This window comes from Hyla sarda, chromosome 6, assembly GCF_029499605.1.
Source record: "Hyla sarda isolate aHylSar1 chromosome 6, aHylSar1.hap1, whole genome shotgun sequence".
Taxonomy (NCBI): Eukaryota; Metazoa; Chordata; class Amphibia; order Anura; family Hylidae; genus Hyla; species Hyla sarda.
The window spans coordinates 6,167,066-6,189,534 of NC_079194.1; the positions used below are offsets into that span (position 1 = coordinate 6,167,066).

General features: G+C 44.5%; 1 protein-coding gene across 5 annotated transcripts in view; it reads left to right on the forward strand.

Annotated features, from left to right (window-relative positions):
* Positions 1–22,469, forward strand: part of ABCA4 (ATP binding cassette subfamily A member 4) — a 319,079-nt gene that overhangs the window by 212,068 nt on the left and 84,542 nt on the right. For all 5 annotated transcript variants that reach the window (XM_056523119.1, XM_056523115.1, XM_056523117.1 and 2 more), the window contains 6 exons: positions 2,525–2,717; positions 6,999–7,093; positions 14,077–14,109; positions 15,326–15,431; positions 15,517–15,591; positions 21,129–21,298. In XM_056523119.1, coding sequence (XP_056379094.1) covers positions 2,525–2,717; positions 6,999–7,093; positions 14,077–14,109; positions 15,326–15,431; positions 15,517–15,591; positions 21,129–21,298 — 672 coding nt within the window. The remainder of the gene's footprint in view (positions 1–2,524; positions 2,718–6,998; positions 7,094–14,076; positions 14,110–15,325; positions 15,432–15,516; positions 15,592–21,128; positions 21,299–22,469) is intronic.

The following is a 22,469-nucleotide window of genomic DNA, read 5'->3' on the forward strand; positions in this document are numbered from 1 at the left end:
CACCCGTCCCAGGAACAATAGGGAGGAATAAAGGATTGTCCACAGCAGAGGTTGAAGTAAACCAAGAACGAACTTTACTGCAGATTTTATGCAGGTGCAGATAATATACAGTCTTTTGTAAGAGAACCATGGTACAGGCTCCTCACAGGTTTGCTGGGACTTTGTAGCTGAATGAGCTTGGATTTTGATAGCCACTGTGCTACTGAATTTAGGGGTAATTTCGGTTCAGTAGTCACCAAGGATTCGTAGGTTTTGAGCTGGATTAACTCACGGTTTTGTGGCTGCTTAAGGAATAGGCTTCAGGCCTAGCGTGACTTGTAGAATTGTGCTGAGATTTGTGCTTTCTCTCATATCCAGAGGGTAAGAGCCAAGAGAGAGAATTAAGTGGCAGCAGCCCCTTATATATGGAGGGGGCACGATCAAAGCTCATTGGTTTAGCAAACCTGTCAGTCCTGACCTAAAGCATTATGGGAATATCATATGACCCAAAGGTCCTTGAACCTTCGCATAACACAATTTATTAACAGTCACATGACCTAAGGTCCTGTACATCAGTATACTATAATAGAAAAATATATCAATATATACATTAAACACAGTATTAAGAGGCGACTAGGGGTTAGCCCTCCAGGAGATTCCTGATAGCATGGCTGTGGGGACTTTAGATAGAGGGACAGGACCAAGTCCTGTACCGGGACACCACACTATATGTACTGTACCATTAAGAAGGAGATTCAGAGTGACCAGGTGACCCCTGTTACCCAATGGGAACCCCCAAATTGGCCTGTATATAGTGTTGGGTGGAAGGAGTTGCCCCAGACCATTTCAGTGCCGAGTCACTGTGGGGAGTTAATACCTTGTTCTGAGCAGAGCTCCATGTGAGCCGCAGTGTGGAGAGGAGGTGGAAGAAGTGTGAGGTGATTCCAAGGGAAGCCTGAAGAAAACTCTCATAAAATCAGCCCCGCGTTCTGGAAGTGTTTCCCATACAGGAGTTGGTGAGTCATACTCTGGCAGTGTCAGTAATTGGACCGTAGCAGAACCCTAGTCAGCGTGGGATATCTCTTAATCTCCAAGTCTCAAGTCTAATTCAAGTGGGTGAAAAGCACCATAAGTCCCAGCAAGGCAACAGGGCTCCCAAGGGTTACACTGCATCCCTTCTACTCTGCTCCGTACTGTGAGTGTTGAACCATCTGCACCTGCTCAGTAAAAGACAGTTATCCATAACCCGGCATCAGTGTGTTAATTGCCCCGTGCCTGGCCCAGGAGAAGCTTTCTCCACCTCCGACCATGTATAGGCTAACGGTGCTCTGGCATCATGACCTAACAAGTATATCTTGCACCCCCCATGTCACCACAATTTCACTATGTGGTCGTATTGCAGACTGTGACCTATGGCAACACAGCATAAAAATCTTAACTTGTTACAGTGGCCCAGATTTACTATTGTAAATCCGACATGTTTTGTCGGATTATGCGCCAGATTCTGAAAAAATTGAAAAAAAAACCTGACCAACTCTCCATTTTACTAAGAAAACCCGGGGGGGGGGGGGGGGGGGGGGAAACGTGGCCATCGGGAAAGGGACGTGGCTAACAAAAATGGGGCATGTCCCCGATATTTTCACAAAAACCCAACATATTTACTAAGGTTTTTACAGAAAATGTGGTGGATTTGAGCCGAGGAAAACCCGACAGATCAGAACATGTGTAAAAAAAAAAGCAAAATGTAGGGAAACCTTAGTAAATATCGTGGGGAAAAAATTCTAGGGAATTAAAACCCACAAAGAAACCTACACAACAGTCTTAGTAAGTCAGGGCCAATGTTTCCAGCATTCATTTCAATGTATAGAGGCTCTGATTTACTAATGGATTGACCGTCAAATCTGGTACTTGAATGTCGCCTAAAACGGAATAAAAAATACAGGCCCACAGCAATTAAGACACAGTTATATTATGCTAGTTGCACGTAAACGAACAGGAAAATGGCACGGGGGTGTGGCCTACCTGGAAAAGGGGAGTGGCAGAGGGCGGGAGTCAGCATGATCGAAAATTCTGCGCCATGCACTCAAATTTTACCTGTTGTCAACTAAGACTCAGCTGGTCTCAACTAGACCATTATTTCCCAATCAGTGGGCCTCCAGCTGTTGCAAAACTACAACTCCCAGCAGAAGGCTGTCCGGGCCTGCTGGGAGTTGTAGTTTTTCAACAGCTGGAGGCCCACTAATTGGGAAACACTGCTTTAATGTAATGCTACGCAACTGTTGGGTCCAAGTAATGTTGCAAAACTACAACTCCCAGCATGCCCGGACAGATAAAGGCTTTTCTGGCATGCTAGGAGTAGTAGTTGTGCAACAGCTGGAGGCACCCTGGTTGGAAAACACTGCTCTAACATAATGTTAACTGTTAGCCCAACATATGTTGCAAAACTACAACTCCCAGCATGCCTGGACAGAAAACTGAGCAGTGATAAAAGATTAAAAAACTGTCTCGTATTTTGTATTATTATAATATTTTCTTTCTATCTCAGTAAAAAGTTCTCCTGTACGAACACATCGAGCGAGTGGATCATCCCGACCGTGTCTCCGAGCGTAACCAACATCCTGCTGGGCCACGAGTGGACGCCCCACAACCCGTCCCCGTCCTGTACGTGTAGTACAAGAAATAAGCTGATAATGCTGCCCGAATGTCCTGAGGGCGCCGGAGGCCGACCGCCGCCGCAGGTAAAGGAAACAGCGAGGATTTCCATTCCACGGCTGTTTACTCCTCACTAGTAAAGGTTTATTAAAGATTGATGCTTTATTAGATTATAATAGTAACGATATAATAAATGGCGCTAACAATTCACCTCTACATCCAGGCTTCTGCCGCGAGGACACGTGCATTAGTAGCCTAAGGTGGCGCCACCTGCTGTCAGATGTGGGGGAGGGGTGGAACGGTTTAACGCCTTCCCAATCCATATTGAAGATTAACTGGTCGGGTGAGGGAGTATGGCGCTCACTCACAAGCTGGACACATACCATACTCGGCGGGTGTCGGCTGCTTTCTGCAGCTGACACCTGCCAGTAATGACTGAGAATCACTCCGTGGCCGGTCATTTAACTGTTAAAATGCCCACGATCCATAGAGATTGTGCTGTGGTAGCTTGGGGGGTGTAGGGTGAACAGGGGTGATGCTGAGTAGTGTTGCAGGGTCTTGCATTAACCCTTGAATGTCGTGACGCCAGGGTGCTGGTTCCTCTGTATAGATATATCCTACCGCTACTCATCCCAGGAACTATAGGGAGGAATAAAGGATTGTCCACAGCCGGAATTGTAATAAACGTGAAATAACTTTACTGCAGATTTTATGCAGGATGCAATTAACAACAGTCTTTACAAGAGGCCCGGGATTTAGGCTCCTCACAGGTTGGCTGGGACTTTGTAGGAAATAAGCTTTGATTCCTTTCTACTGGATTTAGGGGTAGGTTTAGGTCCAGCAGTCACGTAGGATTAGCAGGATGGAGTTGGATTAACCTCACGGTTTAGGAAGGTGCGGAGTGCGGACTTGGTAGGATTCAGGCCTAGATTGTCCTGCAGAATTGTACGGAGCTGTTACTGCTTTTTCAGCGCAGGAACAAGAGAGCGATTATTGGCTAAAAGCGCCCTTATATCTAAAGGGGCAGGATCAAAGCTTATTGGTTCCCCAAACCTGTCAGTCCTAGTACAAAGGATTCCGGTTACATCACATGACCTCATCACATGACCCAAAAGGTCCTTAACCTTAGCATAACGGAATTATTAAATATCACATGACCTAAGGTCCTGGACATTACTTATACCATTAGAAAATATATAAATTATATACATTTTAAAGACATTATGAGGCGACTAGGGGTTAACCCACCAAGAGAGCCCTATCAGCACGGAGGAACTCTGACTATGGGGACCTACGACTAAGGTACGGGACCAAGTCCAGTACCGGGACACCACAGTGCCATATAAATAGTTTTGTGTTTACATCCCAGGTGTTTAGCAGTCCGATCAGCACCCCCGGGATGTTATCATGGGTGCCGATGGGTTATGAGGGCAGTCCAAGGCTTCGGCACTGTGATCTAATAAATCAACATTAACAATAAACATTACAATAATCTATCTAAGCAGTCAAATGATTGCTTATAAGAGGACCCTAGGCAGGGCTAAGAAAGTGCTAACTATATATATATATATATATATATATATATATATATATATATATATATGTATATATATTTTGCAGGATGAGATATATATAGAGATATACATATATATATATATATATATATATATATATATATATATATGTATGTATAAAATACTGCAATAAAAATTCGAATCACACCCCTCCATTTTTCATAAATAAACAAATAAAGCAATAAACAAACAAAGAGATTAATTAATTAACAAATTTGGTATCACCATGTGCAGAATTGTCCAAACTATTAAACTGTTGTAAATGCAGGCTGTAGAAATAAAGCACCGATCTAGTAGATCAATGTATTGCATGTGTATTACATTGATCTATATAAGCAATCACATGATTGCTTATAAGAAGATATTAGGGGTGGGCTTAAAGGGGTACTCCGGTGCTTAGACATCTTATCCCCTATCCAAAGGATAGGGGATAAGATGCCTGATCACGGGAGTCCTGCCTCTGGGGACCCCCATGATCTTGCACGCGGCACCCCGTTTGTAATCAGTCCCCGGAGTGTGTTCGCACCGGGTCTGATTACCGGCGACCACAGGGCCGGCGGCGTGTGACGTCATGCCTCCGCCCCCATGTGATGTCACGCTCCGCCCCTCAATGCAAGCCTACAGGAGGGGGCGTGACAGCTATCACGCCCTCTCCCGTAGGCTTGCATTGAGGGGCGGAGCGTGACGTCACACGGGGGCAAGGGCGTGACGCCACACGCCGCCGGCCCTGTGGTCGCCGGTAATCAGACCCGGAGTGAACACGCTCCAGGGACTGATTAAAAATGGGGTGCCGCGTGCAAGATCCTGGGGGACCCCAGCAGCGGGACTCCCGCGATCAGGCATCTTATCCCCTATCCTTTGGATAGAGGATAAGATGCCTAAGCACCGGAGTACCCCTTTAAAAGAAAGTGTTAAAAAAAAAAGTTTTTACAAAAAGTATATTTAAAAAAAAAAAATACTTATAATAATAATAATAAAATATATATAACAATTCTATTCACTCTCCCCTTTCCTGTTTTTGAAAATAAATACATTAAATGAATTAATTAACAAATTTGGCATCGCCCTGTGCAGAATCATTCAAACCATTAAATTGTCATAAATTCCAAATGGCAAAATTTTGATGACATTCCAGAAGCAAATTTTTAAAAGGTGATCAAATAAATGAAAGTGGAACAAGTAAAAACTATAGCTGGTGTGTATATATAGTATATACCGTATGTGTGTGTAAGAGGGGGCTTTAGTTGGTCTCAGCCTACAGAGAAGCCCAGTGTTTCACAACCCGAGTGCCTCCAGCTGTTGCAAAACTACAACTTTTAATATTATAATTATTTTAATTAATTTTATTATATTATATTTATTATAATGTTATACTATTTAAGAATTATTATATTTCTTCAAATTTTATATATTATTTTAATCATTATTATTACCGGTATCATTATTAATACTAATTATTGTTATATTTATTCTAATTGTATATATTATTTGACTGATTATTATTATCATTATTATTATATTTATTATAATGTTATGTTATGTTATATTAGTTTAATTATTAATAATAATAATAATAATAATAATTATATTTATTCTCATTTTATATATTTTATTATCATTATCTTATATTATAATGTTATATGTTATTTCATATTGTTATAATATTGTTATAATGTTATATACAATTAGAAGAAATATAATAATTATAAAATAATATAGCATTAACAATATTATAACAATATGAAATAACATATAACATTATAATATAAGATAATGATAATAATAATAATATTAAAATATATAAAATGAGAATAAATATAATAATAATAATTATTATTATTATTAATAATTAAACTCATATTATAAAATAACGTAACATTATAATAATGATAATAATAATGATAATAATAATAATCAGTCAAATAATATATACAATTAGAATAAATATAACAATAATTAGTATTAATAATGATAATAATAATGATTAAAATAATATATACAATTAGAAGAAATATAATAATTATAAAATAATATATTATTTTAATCATTATTATTATCATTATTAATACTAATTATTGTTATATTTATTCTAATTGTATATATTATTTGACTGATCATTATTATTATCATTATTATTATTATATTTATTATAATGTTACGTTATTTTATAATCGTTTAATTATTATTAATAATAATAATTATTATTATTATTTATTCTCATTTTGTATATTTTAATATTATTATCATTATCTTATATTATAATGTTATATGTTATTTCATATTGTTATAATATTGTTAATGTTATATTATTTTATAATTATTATATTTCTTCAAATTTTATATATTATTTTAATCATTATTATCATTATTAATACAAATGATTGTAATATTTATTCTAATTGTATATATTATTTGATTGATTATTATTATTATCATTATTATTATATTTATTATAATGTTACGTTATGTTATAATATTAGTTTAATTATTATTAATAATAATAATTATTATTATATTCATTCTAATTTTATATATTTTAATTATTATCATTATCTTATATTTATTATAATGTTATATGTTATTTCATAATGTTATTGTTTTAATTATTATTATTTGAAAAGTGTTTTTTTTAAAGCAGTGTTTCCCAACCAGTGTGCCTTCAGCTGTTGCAAAACTTCAACTCGCAGCATGCAACAGCTGGAGGCACACTGGTTGGAAAACACTGCGCTAGATTAACCCCTGTGTATCTGATATTACTTTGTGAGTTTTTATTGCCTTTTCCCATCTCCTCAGAGGATCCAGCCGAGCTCGGAGATTCTTCAGGACCTCACAGAACGAAATATTTCGGATTATCTCATCAAAACATACCCCACTCTGATACGAAGCAGGTGCGTGAACGTCACCGGGCGGGATGGATGTGTTTAGCTCTCGTACAGACCTGTAGTAAATTATCCGCTCACCTGTCTAATACGTACAATCCAGTTGCCGGCGAACATTCCTCCTCCTGGTGTGAACGCGCGCTGAGCGCAAAATATTAACCGTTTACGACGCTGCTCAGAGAGTTATCGAGAAAAAAAAAACCCTATTAACTCTTTGCTTTACAAAAAAAAAAAGGGGTGTGGTCGTAAGGGAAAAGGGGCGTGTCTAATAAAAATATTTGAAATATACCGTAATAAAAATAAAAACTACATTTTCTAAAGAAACCCACAAATGTACTAATGTTTCCGTGTAAAATGTGGTGGATTTGAGCTCTGAAAAACCCGACAGCTCAGAGCAGGTGTAAAATAAATTAATTAATTAATTAAAAAAACGAGCAAACGTGGGGAAAATGTCCAAATACCGTGGTCCCTCAACATACGATGGTAATCCGTTCCAAATGGACCATCGTTTGTTGAAACCATCGTATGTTGAGGGATCCGTGCAATGTAATGTATAGGACAGTGGTCTACAACCTGCGTACCTCCAGATGTTGCAAAACTACAACACCCAGCATGCCCGGACAGCCGTTGGCTGTCCGGGCATGCTGGGTGTTGTAGTTTTGCAACATCTGGAGGTCCGCAGGTTGTAGACCATGGTCCTATTGAAGACCGCAGGTTGAAGACCACTGGTATTGGAGGTTATACTCACCTGTCCCTGCCGCTCCGGACCGTCACCGCTCGTCAGCGCTGCCCTGGATGTCGCCCTCCATCGCTGACGCCGCGTCCCCGAGGTGTCCCCGACGCTCCAGCAAGGCCTCTTCTTCCCAGTTATCCTCGCTCTCCGTCGCCGCCATCACGTCGCTACGCACGCCGCTCCTATTGGATGACGGGACGGCGTGCGCAGTGACGTGATGACGAGGATGGAGAGCGCCGACGATGCAGGGGATCCTGAAGAGGGGAGCCCCGAGGACAGGTAAGTGATCGTCAGCGGACCACACGGGGCACCGTAAATGGCTATCCGGGGGCAGCTGAAGCAGTCTGAGCTGCGGGATAGCCGTTTATGCGATGGCCCCGACATATAAAAGCATCGTATGCTGAAATGATCGTATGTCGGGGCCATCGTATGCTGAAATGATCGTATGTTGATGCTGCCTTCACCATGTGATGGCCTCTGAGAGTGATCGTATGCTGAAATTATCGTATGTCGGGGCCATCGTAGGTCGGGGGGTCATTGTATATATATGGTATGTCGGGGCCATCGTAGGTCGGGGGGTCACTGTATATATATGGTATGTCGGGGCCATCGTAGGTCGGGGGTCACTGTATATATATGGTATGTCAGGGCCATCGTAGGTCGGGGGGTCACTGTATATATATGGTATGTCGGGGCCATCGTAGGTCGGGGGGTCATTGTATATATATGGTATGTCGGGGCCATCGTAGGTCGGGGGGTCACTGTATATATATGGTATGTCGGGGCCATCGTAGGTCGGGGGTCACTGTATATATATGGTATGTCAGGGCCATCGTAGGTCGGGGGGGGTCACTGTATATATATGGTATGTCGGGGCCATCGTAGGTCGGGGGTCACTGTATATATATGGTATGTCGGGGCCATCGTAGGTCGGGGGGGGGTCACTGTATATATATGGTATGTCGGGGCCATCGTAGGTCAGGGGGGTCACTGTATATATATGGTATGTCGGGGCCATCGTAGGTCGGGGAGGTCACTGTATATATATGGTATGTCGGGGCCATCGTAGGTCGGGGGGTCACTGTATATATATATGGTATGTCGGGGCCATCGTAGGTCGGGGGGGTCACTGTATATATATGGTATGTCGGGGCCATCGTAGGTCGGGGGGGGGTCACTGTATATATATGGTATGTCGGGGCCATCGTAGGTCGGGGGGTCACTGTATATATATGGTATGTCGGGGCCATCGTAGGTCGGGGGGTCACTGTATATATATGGTATGTCGGGGCCATCGTAGGTCGAGGGGTCACTGTATATATATGGTATGTCGGGGCCATCGTAGGTCGGGGGGGGTCACTGTATATTTTTGGTATGTCGGGGCCATCGTAGGTCGGGGGGTCACTGTATATATATGGTATGTCGGGGCCATCGTAGGTCAGGGGGGTCACTGTATATATATGGTATGTCGGGGCCATCGTAGGTCGGGGAGGTCACTGTATATATATGGTATGTCGGGGCCATCGTAGGTCGGGGGGTCACTGTATATATATATGGTATGTCGGGGCCATCGTAGGTCGGGGGGGTCACTGTATATATATGGTATGTCGGGGCCATCGTAGGTCGGGGGGGGGTCACTGTATATATATGGTATGTCGGGGCCATCGTAGGTCGGGGGGTCACTGTATATATATATGGTATGTCGGGGCCATCGTAGGTCGGGGGGTCACTGTATATATATGGTATGTCGGGGCCATCGTAGGTCGAGGGGTCACTGTATATATATGGTATGTCGGGGCCATCGTAGGTCGGGGGGGGTCACTGTATATTTTTGGTATGTCGGGGCCATCGTAGGTCGGGGGGTCACTGTATATATATGGTATGTCGGGGCCATCGTAGGTCGGGGGGGTCACTGTATATTATATATGGTATGTCGGGGCCATCGTAGGTCGGGGGTCACTGTATATATATGGTATGTCGGGGCCATCGTAGGTCGGGGGGGGTCACTGTATATATATGGTATGTCGGGGCCATCGTAGGTCGGGGGGGGTCACTGTATATATATGGTATGTCGGGGCCATCGTAGGTCGGGGGGTCACTGTATATATATGGTATGTCGGGGCCATCGTAGGTCGGGGGGTCACTGTATATATATGGTATGTCGGGGCCATCGTAGGTCGGGGGGGTCACTGTATATATATGGTATGTCGGGGCCATCGTAGGTCGGGGGGTCACTGTATATATATGGTATGTCGGGGCCATCGTAGGTCGGGGGGGGTCACTGTATATATATGGTATGTCGGGGCCATCGTAGGTCGGGGGGTCACTGTATATATATGGTATGTCGGGGCCATCGTAGGTCGGGGGGGTCACTGTATATATATGGTATGTCGGGGCCATCGTAGGTCGGGGGGTCACTGTATATATATATGGTATGTTGGGGCCATCGTAGGTCGGGGGGGTCACTGTATATTTTTGGTATGTCGGGGCCATCGTAGGTCGGGGGTCACTGTATATATATGGTATGTCGGGGCCATCGTAGGTCGGGGGGTCACTGTATATATATGGTATGTCGGGGCCATCGTAGGTCGGGGGGTCACTGTATATATATGGTATGTCGGGGCCATCGTAGGTCGGGGGGGTCACTGTATATATATGGTATGTCGGGGCCATCGTAGGTCGGGGGGTCACTGTATATATATGGTATGTCGGGGCCATCGTAGGTCGGGGGGGGTCACTGTATATATATGGTATGTCGGGGCCATCGTAGGTCGGGGGGTCACTGTATATATATGGTATGTCGGGGCCATCGTAGGTCGGGGGGGTCACTGTATATATATGGTATGTCGGGGCCATCGTAGGTCGGGGGGTCACTGTATATATATATGGTATGTTGGGGCCATCGTAGGTCGGGGGGGTCACTGTATATTTTTGGTATGTCGGGGCCATCGTAGGTCGGGGGTCACTGTATATATATGGTATGTCGGGGCCATCGTAGGTCGGGGGTCACTGTATATATATGGTATGTCGGGGCCATCGTAGGTCGGGGGGGGTCACTGTATATATATGGTATGTCGGGGCCATCGTAGGTCGGGGGGTCACTGTATATATATGGTATGTCGGGGCCATCGTAGGTCGGGGGGTCACTGTGTATATATGGTATGTCGGGGCCATCGTAGGTCAGGGGGTCACTGTGTATATATGGTATGTCGGGGCCATCGTAGGTCGAGGGGTCACTGTATGTATATGGTATGTCGGGGCCATCGTAGGTCGGGGGGTCACTGTATATATATATTTGGTAGGTCGGGGCCATCGTAGTTCGGGGGGTCACTGTGTATATATGGTATGTCGGGGCCATCGTAGGTCGGGGGTCACTGTGTATATATGGTATGTCGGGGCCATCTTAGGTCGGGGGGTCACTGTATATATATGGTATGTCGGGGCCATCGTAGGTCGGGGGGTCACTGTATATATATGGTATGTCGGGGCCATCGTAGGTCGGGGGGTCACTGTATATATATGGTATGTCGGGGCCATCGTAGGTCGAGGGGGGTCACTGTATATTTTTGGTATGTCGGGGCCATCGTAGGTCGGGGGGGTCACTGTATATATATGGTATGTCGGGGCCATCGTAGGTCGGGGGTCACTGTATATATATGGTATGTCGGGGCCATCGTAGGTCGGGGGGGGTCACTGTATATATATGGTATGTCGGGGCCATCGTAGGTCGGGGGGTCACTGTATATATATGGTATGTCGGGGCCATCGTAGGTCGGGGGGTCACTGTATATATATGGTATGTCGGGGCCATCGTAGGTCGGGGGGGTCACTGTATATATATGGTATGTCGGGGCCATCGTAGGTCGAGGGGTCACTGTATATATATGGTATGTCGGGGCCATCGTAGGTCGGGGGGGGGTCACTGTATATATATGGTATGTCGGGGCCATCGTAGGTCGGGGGGGGTCACTGTATATATATGGTATGTCGGGGCCATCGTAGGTCGGGGGGGTCACTGTATATTTTTGGTATGTCGGGGCCATCGTAGGTCAGGGGGTCACTGTATATATATGGTATGTCGGGGCCATCATAGGTCGGGGGTCACTGTATATATATGGTATGTCGGGGCCATCGTAGGTCGGGGGTCACTGTATATATATGGTATGTCGGGGCCATCGTAGGTCGGGGGGGTCACTGTATATATATGGTATGTCGGGGCCATCGTAGGTCGGGGGGTCACTGTATATATATGGTATGTCGGGGCCATCGTAGGTCGGGGGGGTCACTGTATATTTTTGGTATGTCGGGGCCATCGTAGGTCAGGGGGTCACTGTATATATATGGTATGTCGGGGCCATCGTAGGTCGGGGGTCACTGTATATATATGGTATGTCGGGGCCATCGTAGGTCGGGGGTCACTGTATATATATGGTATGTCGGGGCCATCGTAGGTCGGGGGGGTCACTGTATATATATGGTATGTCGGGGCCATCGTAGGTCGGGGGGTCACTGTATATATATGGTATGTCGGGGCCATCGTAGGTCGGGGGGGTTACTGTATATATATGGTATGTCGGGGCCATCGTAGGTCGGGGGGTCACTGTGTGTATATGGTATGTCGGGGCCATCGTAGGTCGAGGGGTCACTGTATATATATGGTATGTCGGGGCCATCGTAGGTCGGGGGGTCACTGTATATATATATTTGGTAGGTCGGGGCCATCGTAGGTCGGGGGGTCACTGCGTATATATGGTATGTCGGGGCCATCGTAGGTCGGGGGGGTCACTGTATATATATGGTATGTCGGGGCCATCGTAGGTCGGGGGTCACTGTATATATATGGTATGTCGGGGCCATCGTAGGTCGGGGGGTCACTGTATATATATGGTATGTCGGGGCCATCGTAGGTCGGGGGGGGTCACTGTATATATATGGTATGTCGGGGCCATCGTAGGTCGGGGGGGGGGACACTGTATATATATGGTATGTCGGGGCCATCGTAGGTCGGGGGGGGGTCACTGTATATATATGGTATGTTGGGGCCATCGTAGGTCGGGGGGGTCACTGTATATATATGGTATGTCGGGGCCATCGTAGGTCGGGGGGGGGTCACTGTACAAGATACGATAGGTAATACGGTGGAAAAATACCTGACCATAAAACAAAAACCCGCAAAACTCCCTTCCGCTCTTAGTAAATGAGGCCCATTGTCTACAAATAGTCCTGGATATAAGGATATATTCTCTGTTATTGCTCCCCAGATCATCAACATTAAAGGGGTACTCCGCTGCTCAGGGTTTGGAACAAAATGTTCTGAATGCTTACAGCCGGCGCCGGGAGCTTGTGATGTCATAGCCCCGCCCCCTCATGATGTCATGCCTCCTCCCATAGACTTGCATTGAGGGGGGCGGGGCATAATGTCATGATGGGGCGTGGCTAGGACGTCACAAGCTGCCGGTGCCGCCTCTAAGCGTTCGGAACATTTTGTTCTAAACACCGAGCAGCGGAGTACCCCTTTAACAATGGTTCCGATACTGCTGCGTTTCACAAACTTTTTCAGTCCAAGGCACGCCTTGCGGTAAAATTTTTACCACGTGGCATACCAACACCCCCAAAATATGCAGTTTGCCACCCCCCCCCCCCCCCCCTGTAGGTAGTTTGCCCCTATATTTAGAACTCAACTATAGGTAGTTTGCCCCCTGTAGTTAGTCCCCCCTCCCAGGTGTTTCATTTTTCTCCACCTTTAAGTAAGAACCCCTGTAGGTAGTTTGCTTCTATAGGGTCCCTGTAGTTAGTATGTTAGTATTTCCCCTGTAGAAAGAACCACCCCCACCCCCCCCCCCCCCCCCCCCCCCCGCGTAGTCATCCGCTTCTTCTCCAACTCTATTTTTTTATTTTTCTTTCAGGGAAATAAATAAATAAAATTGTGTTATCTTAACACATCATGTTCTGGCTTGTTTCACCCATATAATAGGGTTCATCAGGGGACATAAATAGGAACATAAATCTGAGATAACATAAGGCAAATACAGATAACATGGCATAATAAACCAATAAAACAATCAGACACCATGTGTAAAGGCAGTAAATAACACTCAGGTACTCTCTGTACAGTATTGTCATTACAGAAGATCAGTCATGTGATCAGTCACGTCCTATAGCTGCACATTGTGTTATAACATGTATGATCGGCCATTATGGTCATTCATGTCATACACTTGTAACATCCTCCTCATATACTTTGTTTTTGTATTTTTAGTCTGAAGAGCAAATATTGGGTCAATGAACAAAGGTGAGTGTCCTCTGTATAGTGACCGTGACAACGCTGACATCCGGACCTCTGTATAGTGACCGCAACAACCCTGATATCAACCTCTGTATAGTGACCGTGACAACCCTGATATCCGAACCTCTGCATAGTTACCACGACAACCCTGATATCCGGACCTCTGTATAGTGACCGCGACAACCCTGATATCCTGACCTCTGTATAGTGACCGTGACAACCCTGATATCGACCTCTGTATAGTGACCACGACAACCCTGATATCCGGACCTCTGTATAGTGACCACAACAACCCTGATATCCTGACCTCTGTATAGTGACCGCGACAACCCTGATATCCGGACCTCTGTATAGTGACCGCGACAACCCTGATATCAGGACCTCTGTATAGTGACCGTGACAACCCCAACACCCTGATATCAGGACCTCTGTATAGTGAACCCCAACACCCTGATATCAGGACCTCTGTATAGTGAACCCCAACACCCTGATATCAGGACCTCTGTATAGTGAACCCCAACACCCTGATATCAGGACCTCTGTATAGTGACCCCTAACAACCCCGACACCCTTATCTCTGTAGCCAAATATTGTCTGCACTTCTGGATACAGTAATAATGCTGGATACACAATCTGATACTCTTATATAAAGGTTGTAGAAGGTCTCCTCCATTGTGTAAGATTTCCATTGATTTCTGATGATTTCACGCAGCACAAATGTCAGTCATCTGCAGAGGATACATTGTGTCACTCCCAATAAACACTGTGCGCTCCTATGGATGTCACCATTGTGGGCCTCCAGGTATCAGAGACATCGTGCAAGGTCATTGAGGTGTAAAGGCTCATGGGATATTTTACAAAAAACACTCAAAAAGCCATATGGGCCATTGTATGGTCAGTACTGCCCTCTAGTGGTAGTTCTAGAGAATGCACTGAATGATCCATAGGGTTCTGTTTTGGCTGAATCCAGGAATATTACATATAATTCTACATATATTGTTTTGCCATCTAACTATTCAGTGACATCTGCGGAACATCTGATCGAGTGACCCAGGGTCCCTAGGCACCATTTTTCTGATACACTAATATGCAGTATGCTAATAATGCAGTAATGCAATATACTAATATTTGGTGTATGCTACTAATGGGGTGCACAAATACGGGGACTTACCTGCCGGAGTATGAGAAGCTGCTCACAGTCTCCTTGTTCTGTTCCCTATAGATACGGAGGGATTTCTGTGGGCGCGAAGCTTCCTGTCCTGGACGTACAAGGAGAAACGATCGTGGACTTCTTCAGACATCTGGGACAAATGACCAACGTGTCCGGAGTGAGTGAGACGTGAGATCATGGTGGGCAAAGAAGCGAAAAGAGTCCCTTATTATTTCTGATTCAATATTTGTTGTTCCTGACAGGGTCCTGTCACTAAGACCGTAAACCGAGAACTGCAAACCTTCCTGACCAACCTGGAAACCGAGAACAACATCAAGGTACAAAAATCACTGACGGTATTTATAGGCCAAGGGGAAGCGGGACCGATACTGAAGCGGAAGCAGGAGCGAGGGACTGCTGTACAATAATGGTCCGCCTCCAAAAATATAATAATGAGCCACCTCCAAAATACAATAATGGGCCGCCTCCAAAATATAATAATGAGCCACCTCCAAAATACAATAATGGACCTCCTCCAAAATACAATAATGGGCCGCCTCCAAAATACAATAATGGGCCGCCTCCAAAATACAATAATGGGTCGCCTCCCAAAATATAATAATGGGCCGCCTGCAAAATATAATAATGAGCCGCCTCCCAAATACAATAACGAGCTGCCTCCAAAATACAATAATGGGCCGCCTCCAAAATACAATAATGGGTCGCCTCCCAAAATATAATAATGGGCCGCCTGCAAAATATAATAATGAGCCGCCTCCCAAATACAATAATGAGCCACCTCCAAAATACAATAATGGGCCGCCTCCAAAATACAATAATGAGCCACCTCCAAAATACAATAATGGGCCGCCTCCCAAATACAATAATGAGCCACCTCCAAAATACAATAATGAGCCGCCTCCAAAATATAATAATGAGCCACCTCCAAAATACAATAATGGACCTCCTCCAAAATACAATAATGGGCCGCCTCCAAAATACAATAATGGGCCGCCTCCAAAATACAATAATGGGCCGCCTCCAAAATATAATAATGAGCCGCCTCCCAAATACAATAATGAGCCACCTCCAAAATACAATAATGGGCCGCCTCCAAAATACAATAATGAGCCGCCTCCCAAATACAATAATGAGCCGCCTCCCAAATACAATAATGGGCCGCCTCCAAAATATAATAATGAGCCGCCTCCAAAATACAATAATGGGCCTCCTCCAAAATACAATAATGGGCCTCCTACAAAATACAATAATGGGTCGCCTCCCAAAATATAATAATGAGCCACCTCCAAAATACACTAATGGGCCGCCTCCCAAATACAATAATGAGCAGCCACCCAAATACAATAATGAGCCACCTCCAAAATACAATAATGAGCCGCCTCCCAAAATATAATAATGAGCCACCTCCAAAATACAATAATGAGCCACCTCCAAAATACAATAATGGACCTCCTCCAAAATACAATAATGGGCCTCCTCCAAAATACAATAAGGAGCCGCCTCCCAAATGCAATAATGAGCCGCCTCCCAAATACAATAATGAGCCGCCTCCCAAATGCAATAATGAGCCGCCTCCCAAATACAATAATGAGCCGCCTCCCAAATACAGTAATGAGCCGCCTCCCAAATACAGTAATGGGCCGCCTCCAAAATACAATAATGGGCCTCCTCCAAAATACAATAATGAGCCGCCTCCCAAATACAATAATGAGCCACCTCCTAAATACAAAAATGGGCCTCCTCCAAAATACAATAATGGGCCGTCTCCAAAATACAATAATGGGCCTCCTCCAAAATACAATAATGAGCCGCCTCCAAAATACAATAATGGGCCGCCTCCCAAATACAATAATGGGCCGCCTCCAAAATACAATAATGGACCTCCTCCAAAATACAATAATGAGCCGCCTCCCAAATACAATAATGGGCCGCCTCCAAAATACAATAAGGGGCCGCCTCCCAAATACAATAATGGGCCGCCTCCAAAATACAATAATGAGCCGCCTCCCAAATACAATAATGGGCCGCCTCCAAAATACAATAATGAGCCGCCTCCCAAATACAATAATGGGCCTCCTCCAAAATACAATAATGAGCCGCCTCCAAAATACAATAATGGGCCTCCTCCAAAATACAATAATGGGCCTCCTCCAAAATACAATAATGGGCCTCCTCCAAAATACAATAATGGGTCGCCTCCCAAAATATAATAATGAGCCACCTCCAAAATACACTAATGGGCCGCCTCCCAAATACAATAATGAGCAGCCACCCAAATACAATAATGAGCCACCTCCAAAATACAATAATGAGCCGCCTCCCAAAATATAATAATGAGCCACCTCCAAAATACAATAATGAGCCACCTCCAAAATACAATAATGGACCTCCTCCAAAATACAATAATGGGCCTCCTCCAAAATACAATAAGGAGCCGCCTCCCAAATGCAATAATGAGCCGCCTCCCAAATACAATAATGAGCCGCCTCCCAAATGCAATAATGAGCCGCCTCCCAAATACAATAATGAGCCGCCTCCCAAATACAGTAATGAGCCGCCTCCCAAATACAATAATGGGCCGCCTCCAAAATACAATAATGGGTCTCCTCCAAAATACAATAATGAGCCGCCTCCCAAATACAATAATGAGCCACCTCCCAAATACAAAAATGGGCCTCCTCCAAAATACAATAATGGGCCGTCTTCCAAAATACAATAATGAGCCGCCTCCAAAATACAATAATGGGCCGCCTCCCAAATCCAATAATGGGCCGCCTCCAAAATACAATAATGGACCTCCTCCAAAATACAATAATGAGCCGCCTCCCAAATACAATAATGGGCCGCCTCCAAAATACAATAAGGGGCCGCCTCCCAAATACAATAATGGGCCGCCTCCAAAATACAATAATGAGCCGCCTCCAAAATACAATAATGGGCCTCCTCCAAAATACAATAAGGGGCCGCCTCCCAAATACAAAAATGGGCCGCCTCCAAAATACAATAATGAGCCGCCTCCCAAATACAATAATGAGCCGCCTCCCAAATACAATAACGAGCTGCCTCCCAAATACAATAATGAGCCGCCTCCCAAATACAATAATGAGCCGCCTCCCAAATACAATAACGAGCTGCCTCCCAAATACAATAATGAGCTGCCTCCCAAATACAATAATGAGCCGCCTCCCAAATACAATAATGGACCTCCTCCAAAATACAATAATGGGCCTCCTCCAAAATACAATAAGGAACCGCCTCCCAAATGCAATAATGAGCCGCCTCCCAAATACAATAATGAGCCGCCTCCCAAATGCAATAATGAGCCGCCTCCCAAATACAATAATGAGCCGCCTCCCAAATACAGTAATGAGCCGCCTCCCAAATACAATAATGGGCCGCCTCCAAAATACAATAATGGGCCTCCTCCAAAATACAATAATGAGCCACCTCCAAAATACAATAATGAGCCACCTCCCAAATACAAAAATGGGCCTCCTCCAAAATACAATAATGGGCCGCCTCCAAAATACAATAATGGGCCTCCTCCAAAATACAATAATGAGCCGCCTCCAAAATACAATAATGGGCCGCCTCCCAAATACAATAATGGGCCGCCTCCAAAATACAATAATGGGCCGCCTCCAAAATACAATAATGGACCTCCTCCAAAATACAATAATGAGCCGCCTCCAAAATACAATAAGGGGCCGCCTCCCAAATACAATAATGGGCCGCCTCCAAAATACAATAATGGACCTCCTCCAAAATACAATAATGAGCCGCCTCCCAAATACAATAAGGTGCCGCCTCCCAAATACAATAATGGGCCGCCTCCAAAATACAATAATGAGCCGCCTCCAAAATACAATAAGGGGCTGCCTCCCAAATACAATAATGAGCCGCCTCCCAAATACAATAATGGGCCGCCTCCAAAATACAATAATGGGCCTCCTCCAAAATACAATAATGAGCCGCCTCCCAAATACAATAATGAGCCACCTCCCAAATACAAAAATGGGCCTCCTCCAAAATACAATAATGGGCCGCCTCCAAAATACAATAATGGGCCTCCTCCAAAATACAATAATGAGCCGCCTCCAAAATACAATAATGGGCCGCCTCCCAAATACAATAATGGGCCGCCTCCAAAATACAATAATGGGCCGCCTCCAAAATACAATAATGGGCCTCCTCCAAAATACAATAATGAGCCGCCTCCCAAATACAATGATGGGTCGCCTCCCAAATACAATAATGAGCCGCCTCCCAAATACAATAATGAGCCGCCTCCCAAATACAATAATGAGCCGCCTCCCAAATACAATAATGAGCCGCCTCCCAAATACAATAATGGGCCGCCTCCAAAATACAATAATGAGCCGCCTCCAAAATACAATAACGAGCTGCCTCCCAAATACAATAATGAGCTGCCTCCCAAATACAATAATGAGCCGCCTCCCAAATACAATAATGGGCCTCCTCCAAAATACAATAATGGGCCTCCTCCAAAATACAATAAGGAACCGCCTCCCAAATACAATAATGAGCCGCCTCCTCCAAAATACAATAATGGACATCCTCCAAAATACAATAATGAGCCGCCTCCAAAATACAATAATGAGCCGCCTCCCAAATACAATAATGAGCCGCCTCCCAAATACAATAATGGGCCGCCTCCAAAATACAATAATGAGCCACCTCCCAAATACAATAATGGGCCGCTTCCCAAATACAATAATGGGCCTCCTCCAAAATACAATAATGGGCCACCTCCCAAATACAATAATGGACCTCCTCCAAAATACAATAATGAGCCGCCTCCCAAATACAATAATGGGCCGCCTCCCAAATACCCATCGAAGACTAATGAGATGAATGCAGCGCACAGAAAAATCCAGTGCATACATCAGACAAGTGCAGCACATGCCCCAGAATAGTGCAGAACACATATCACACAAGTGCAGCTCACACAGGACATTTGGCATTTGCCAGAGAACACCAAGATTGGCAAATTCACCACTGGTGCCCTGTGCACTTCACAGATCAAATCAGGTTCACACTGAGCACATGTGACAGAGTCTGGAGACGCTGTGGAGAACGTTCTGCTGCCTGCAACATCCTCCAGCATGACCGGTTTTAGCGGTGGGTCAGTAATGGTGTGGGGTGGCATTTCTTTGGGGGGCCGCACAGCCCTCCATGTGCTTGCCAGAGGTAGCCTGACTGCCATTAGGTACCGAGATGAGATCCTCAGACCCCTTGTGAGACCATATGCTGGTGTGGTTGGGTTCCTCCTAATACAAGACAATGCTAGACCTCATGTGGCTGGAGTGTGTCAGCAGTTCCTACAAGAGGAAGGCATTGATGCTATGGACTGGCCGCCCCTTCCCCTGAATCCGATTGAGCACATCTGGGACGTCTCGCTCCATCCACCACAGACTGTCCAGGAGTTGGCGGATGCTTTAGTCCAGGTCTGGGAGGACATCCCTCAGGAGACCATCCTCCACCTCATCAGGAGCATGCCCAGGCATTGTAGGGAGGTCATACGGGCACGTGGAGGCCACACACACTACTGAGCCTCATTGGGAGTTGTATTAAGGACATTACATAAAGTTGGATCGGCCTGTAGTGGGGTTTTCCACTGTGATTTTGAGGGTGACTCCATATCCAGACCTCCAGGGGTTAATGATTTCCATTGATAATTTTTGTGTGATTTTGTTGTCAGCGCATTCAACTATGTAAAGAGGAAAGTATTTCATATGATTAGTTCATTCAGATCGAGGACGTGTTATCTTAGTGTTCCCTTTATGTTTTTGAGCAGTGTAGGTGAGTATAACAACGTGTTTCCCTCCTGCAGGTTTGGTTCAATAACAAGGGCTGGCATTCCATGGTCATCTTCATCAATGTGGCCAACAACGCCATCCTCAGAGCCAACCTGGGAGAGGACAAAGACCCTGAAGAGTACGGGATCACCACCGAAAACCATCCCCTCAACCTCACCAAGGATCAGCTGTCAGAGGTCACTGTGTGAGTACAGAGCAGTGCTCCTCGGGGGAGGAGTCATTGTATTTATATGGGTCTGCGGGGTATAAGATGATACTATCCCTCCTCCATATATCACATTACACATTCCTGATGTCAAATAATATAAACACTGTATAAAGTTTTACGGCGAGGGGATCGTCTATAGACCTGCCCTCTGCCCAAAACTACCTGCCCTTGCCCTAAACCTCTCCCAACTGCACCCCCTCATAAACAGACAGATGTACCATGTAAAATGTACTGTGCCATACTGACAGGTTAGTGCTGCCATACAGTGCCTAGATGAAAAGCGCTATACTGTATGCATAAAACTGGTGCTATAGAGTATTAATACATACAGTATGTTTCCACACTATTGTCAGGTACAGTATCATACAGTGCCCAGATAAGTAGTACCATTCAGTATATAATGAAATACAGTGCCCAGATAAGTAGTACCATTCAGTATATAATGATATACAGTGCCCAGATAAGTAGAGCCATTCAGTATATAATGAAATACAGTGCCCAGATAAGTAGTACCATTCAGTATATAATGAAATACAGTGCCCAAATAAGTAGTACCATTCAGTGTATAATGAAATACAGTGCACAGATAAGTAGTGCCATTCAGTATATAATGAAATACAGTGCCCAGATAAGTAGTGCCATTCAGTATATAATGAAATACAGTGCCCAGATAAGTAGTGCCATACAGTATATAATGAAATACAGTGCCCAGATAAGTAGTGCCATTCAGTATATAATGAAATACAGTGCCTAGATAAGCAGTACCATTCAATGTATAATGAAATACAGTGCCCAGATAAGTAGTACCATTCAGTATATAACGAAATACAGTGCCTAGATAAGTAGTATCATTCAGTATATAATAAAATGCAGTGCCCAGATAAGTAGTACCATTCAGTATATAATGAAATACAGTGCCCAGATAAGTAGTACCATTCAGTATATAATGAAATACAGTGCCCAGATAAGTAGTACCATTCAGTGTATAATGAAATACAGTGCCCAGATAAGTAGTGCCATTCAGTATATAATGAAATACAGTGCCCAGATAAATAGTGCCATTCAGTATATAATGAAATATAGTGCACAGATAAGTAGTGCCATTCGGTATATAATGAAATACAGTGCCCAGATAAGTAATGCCATT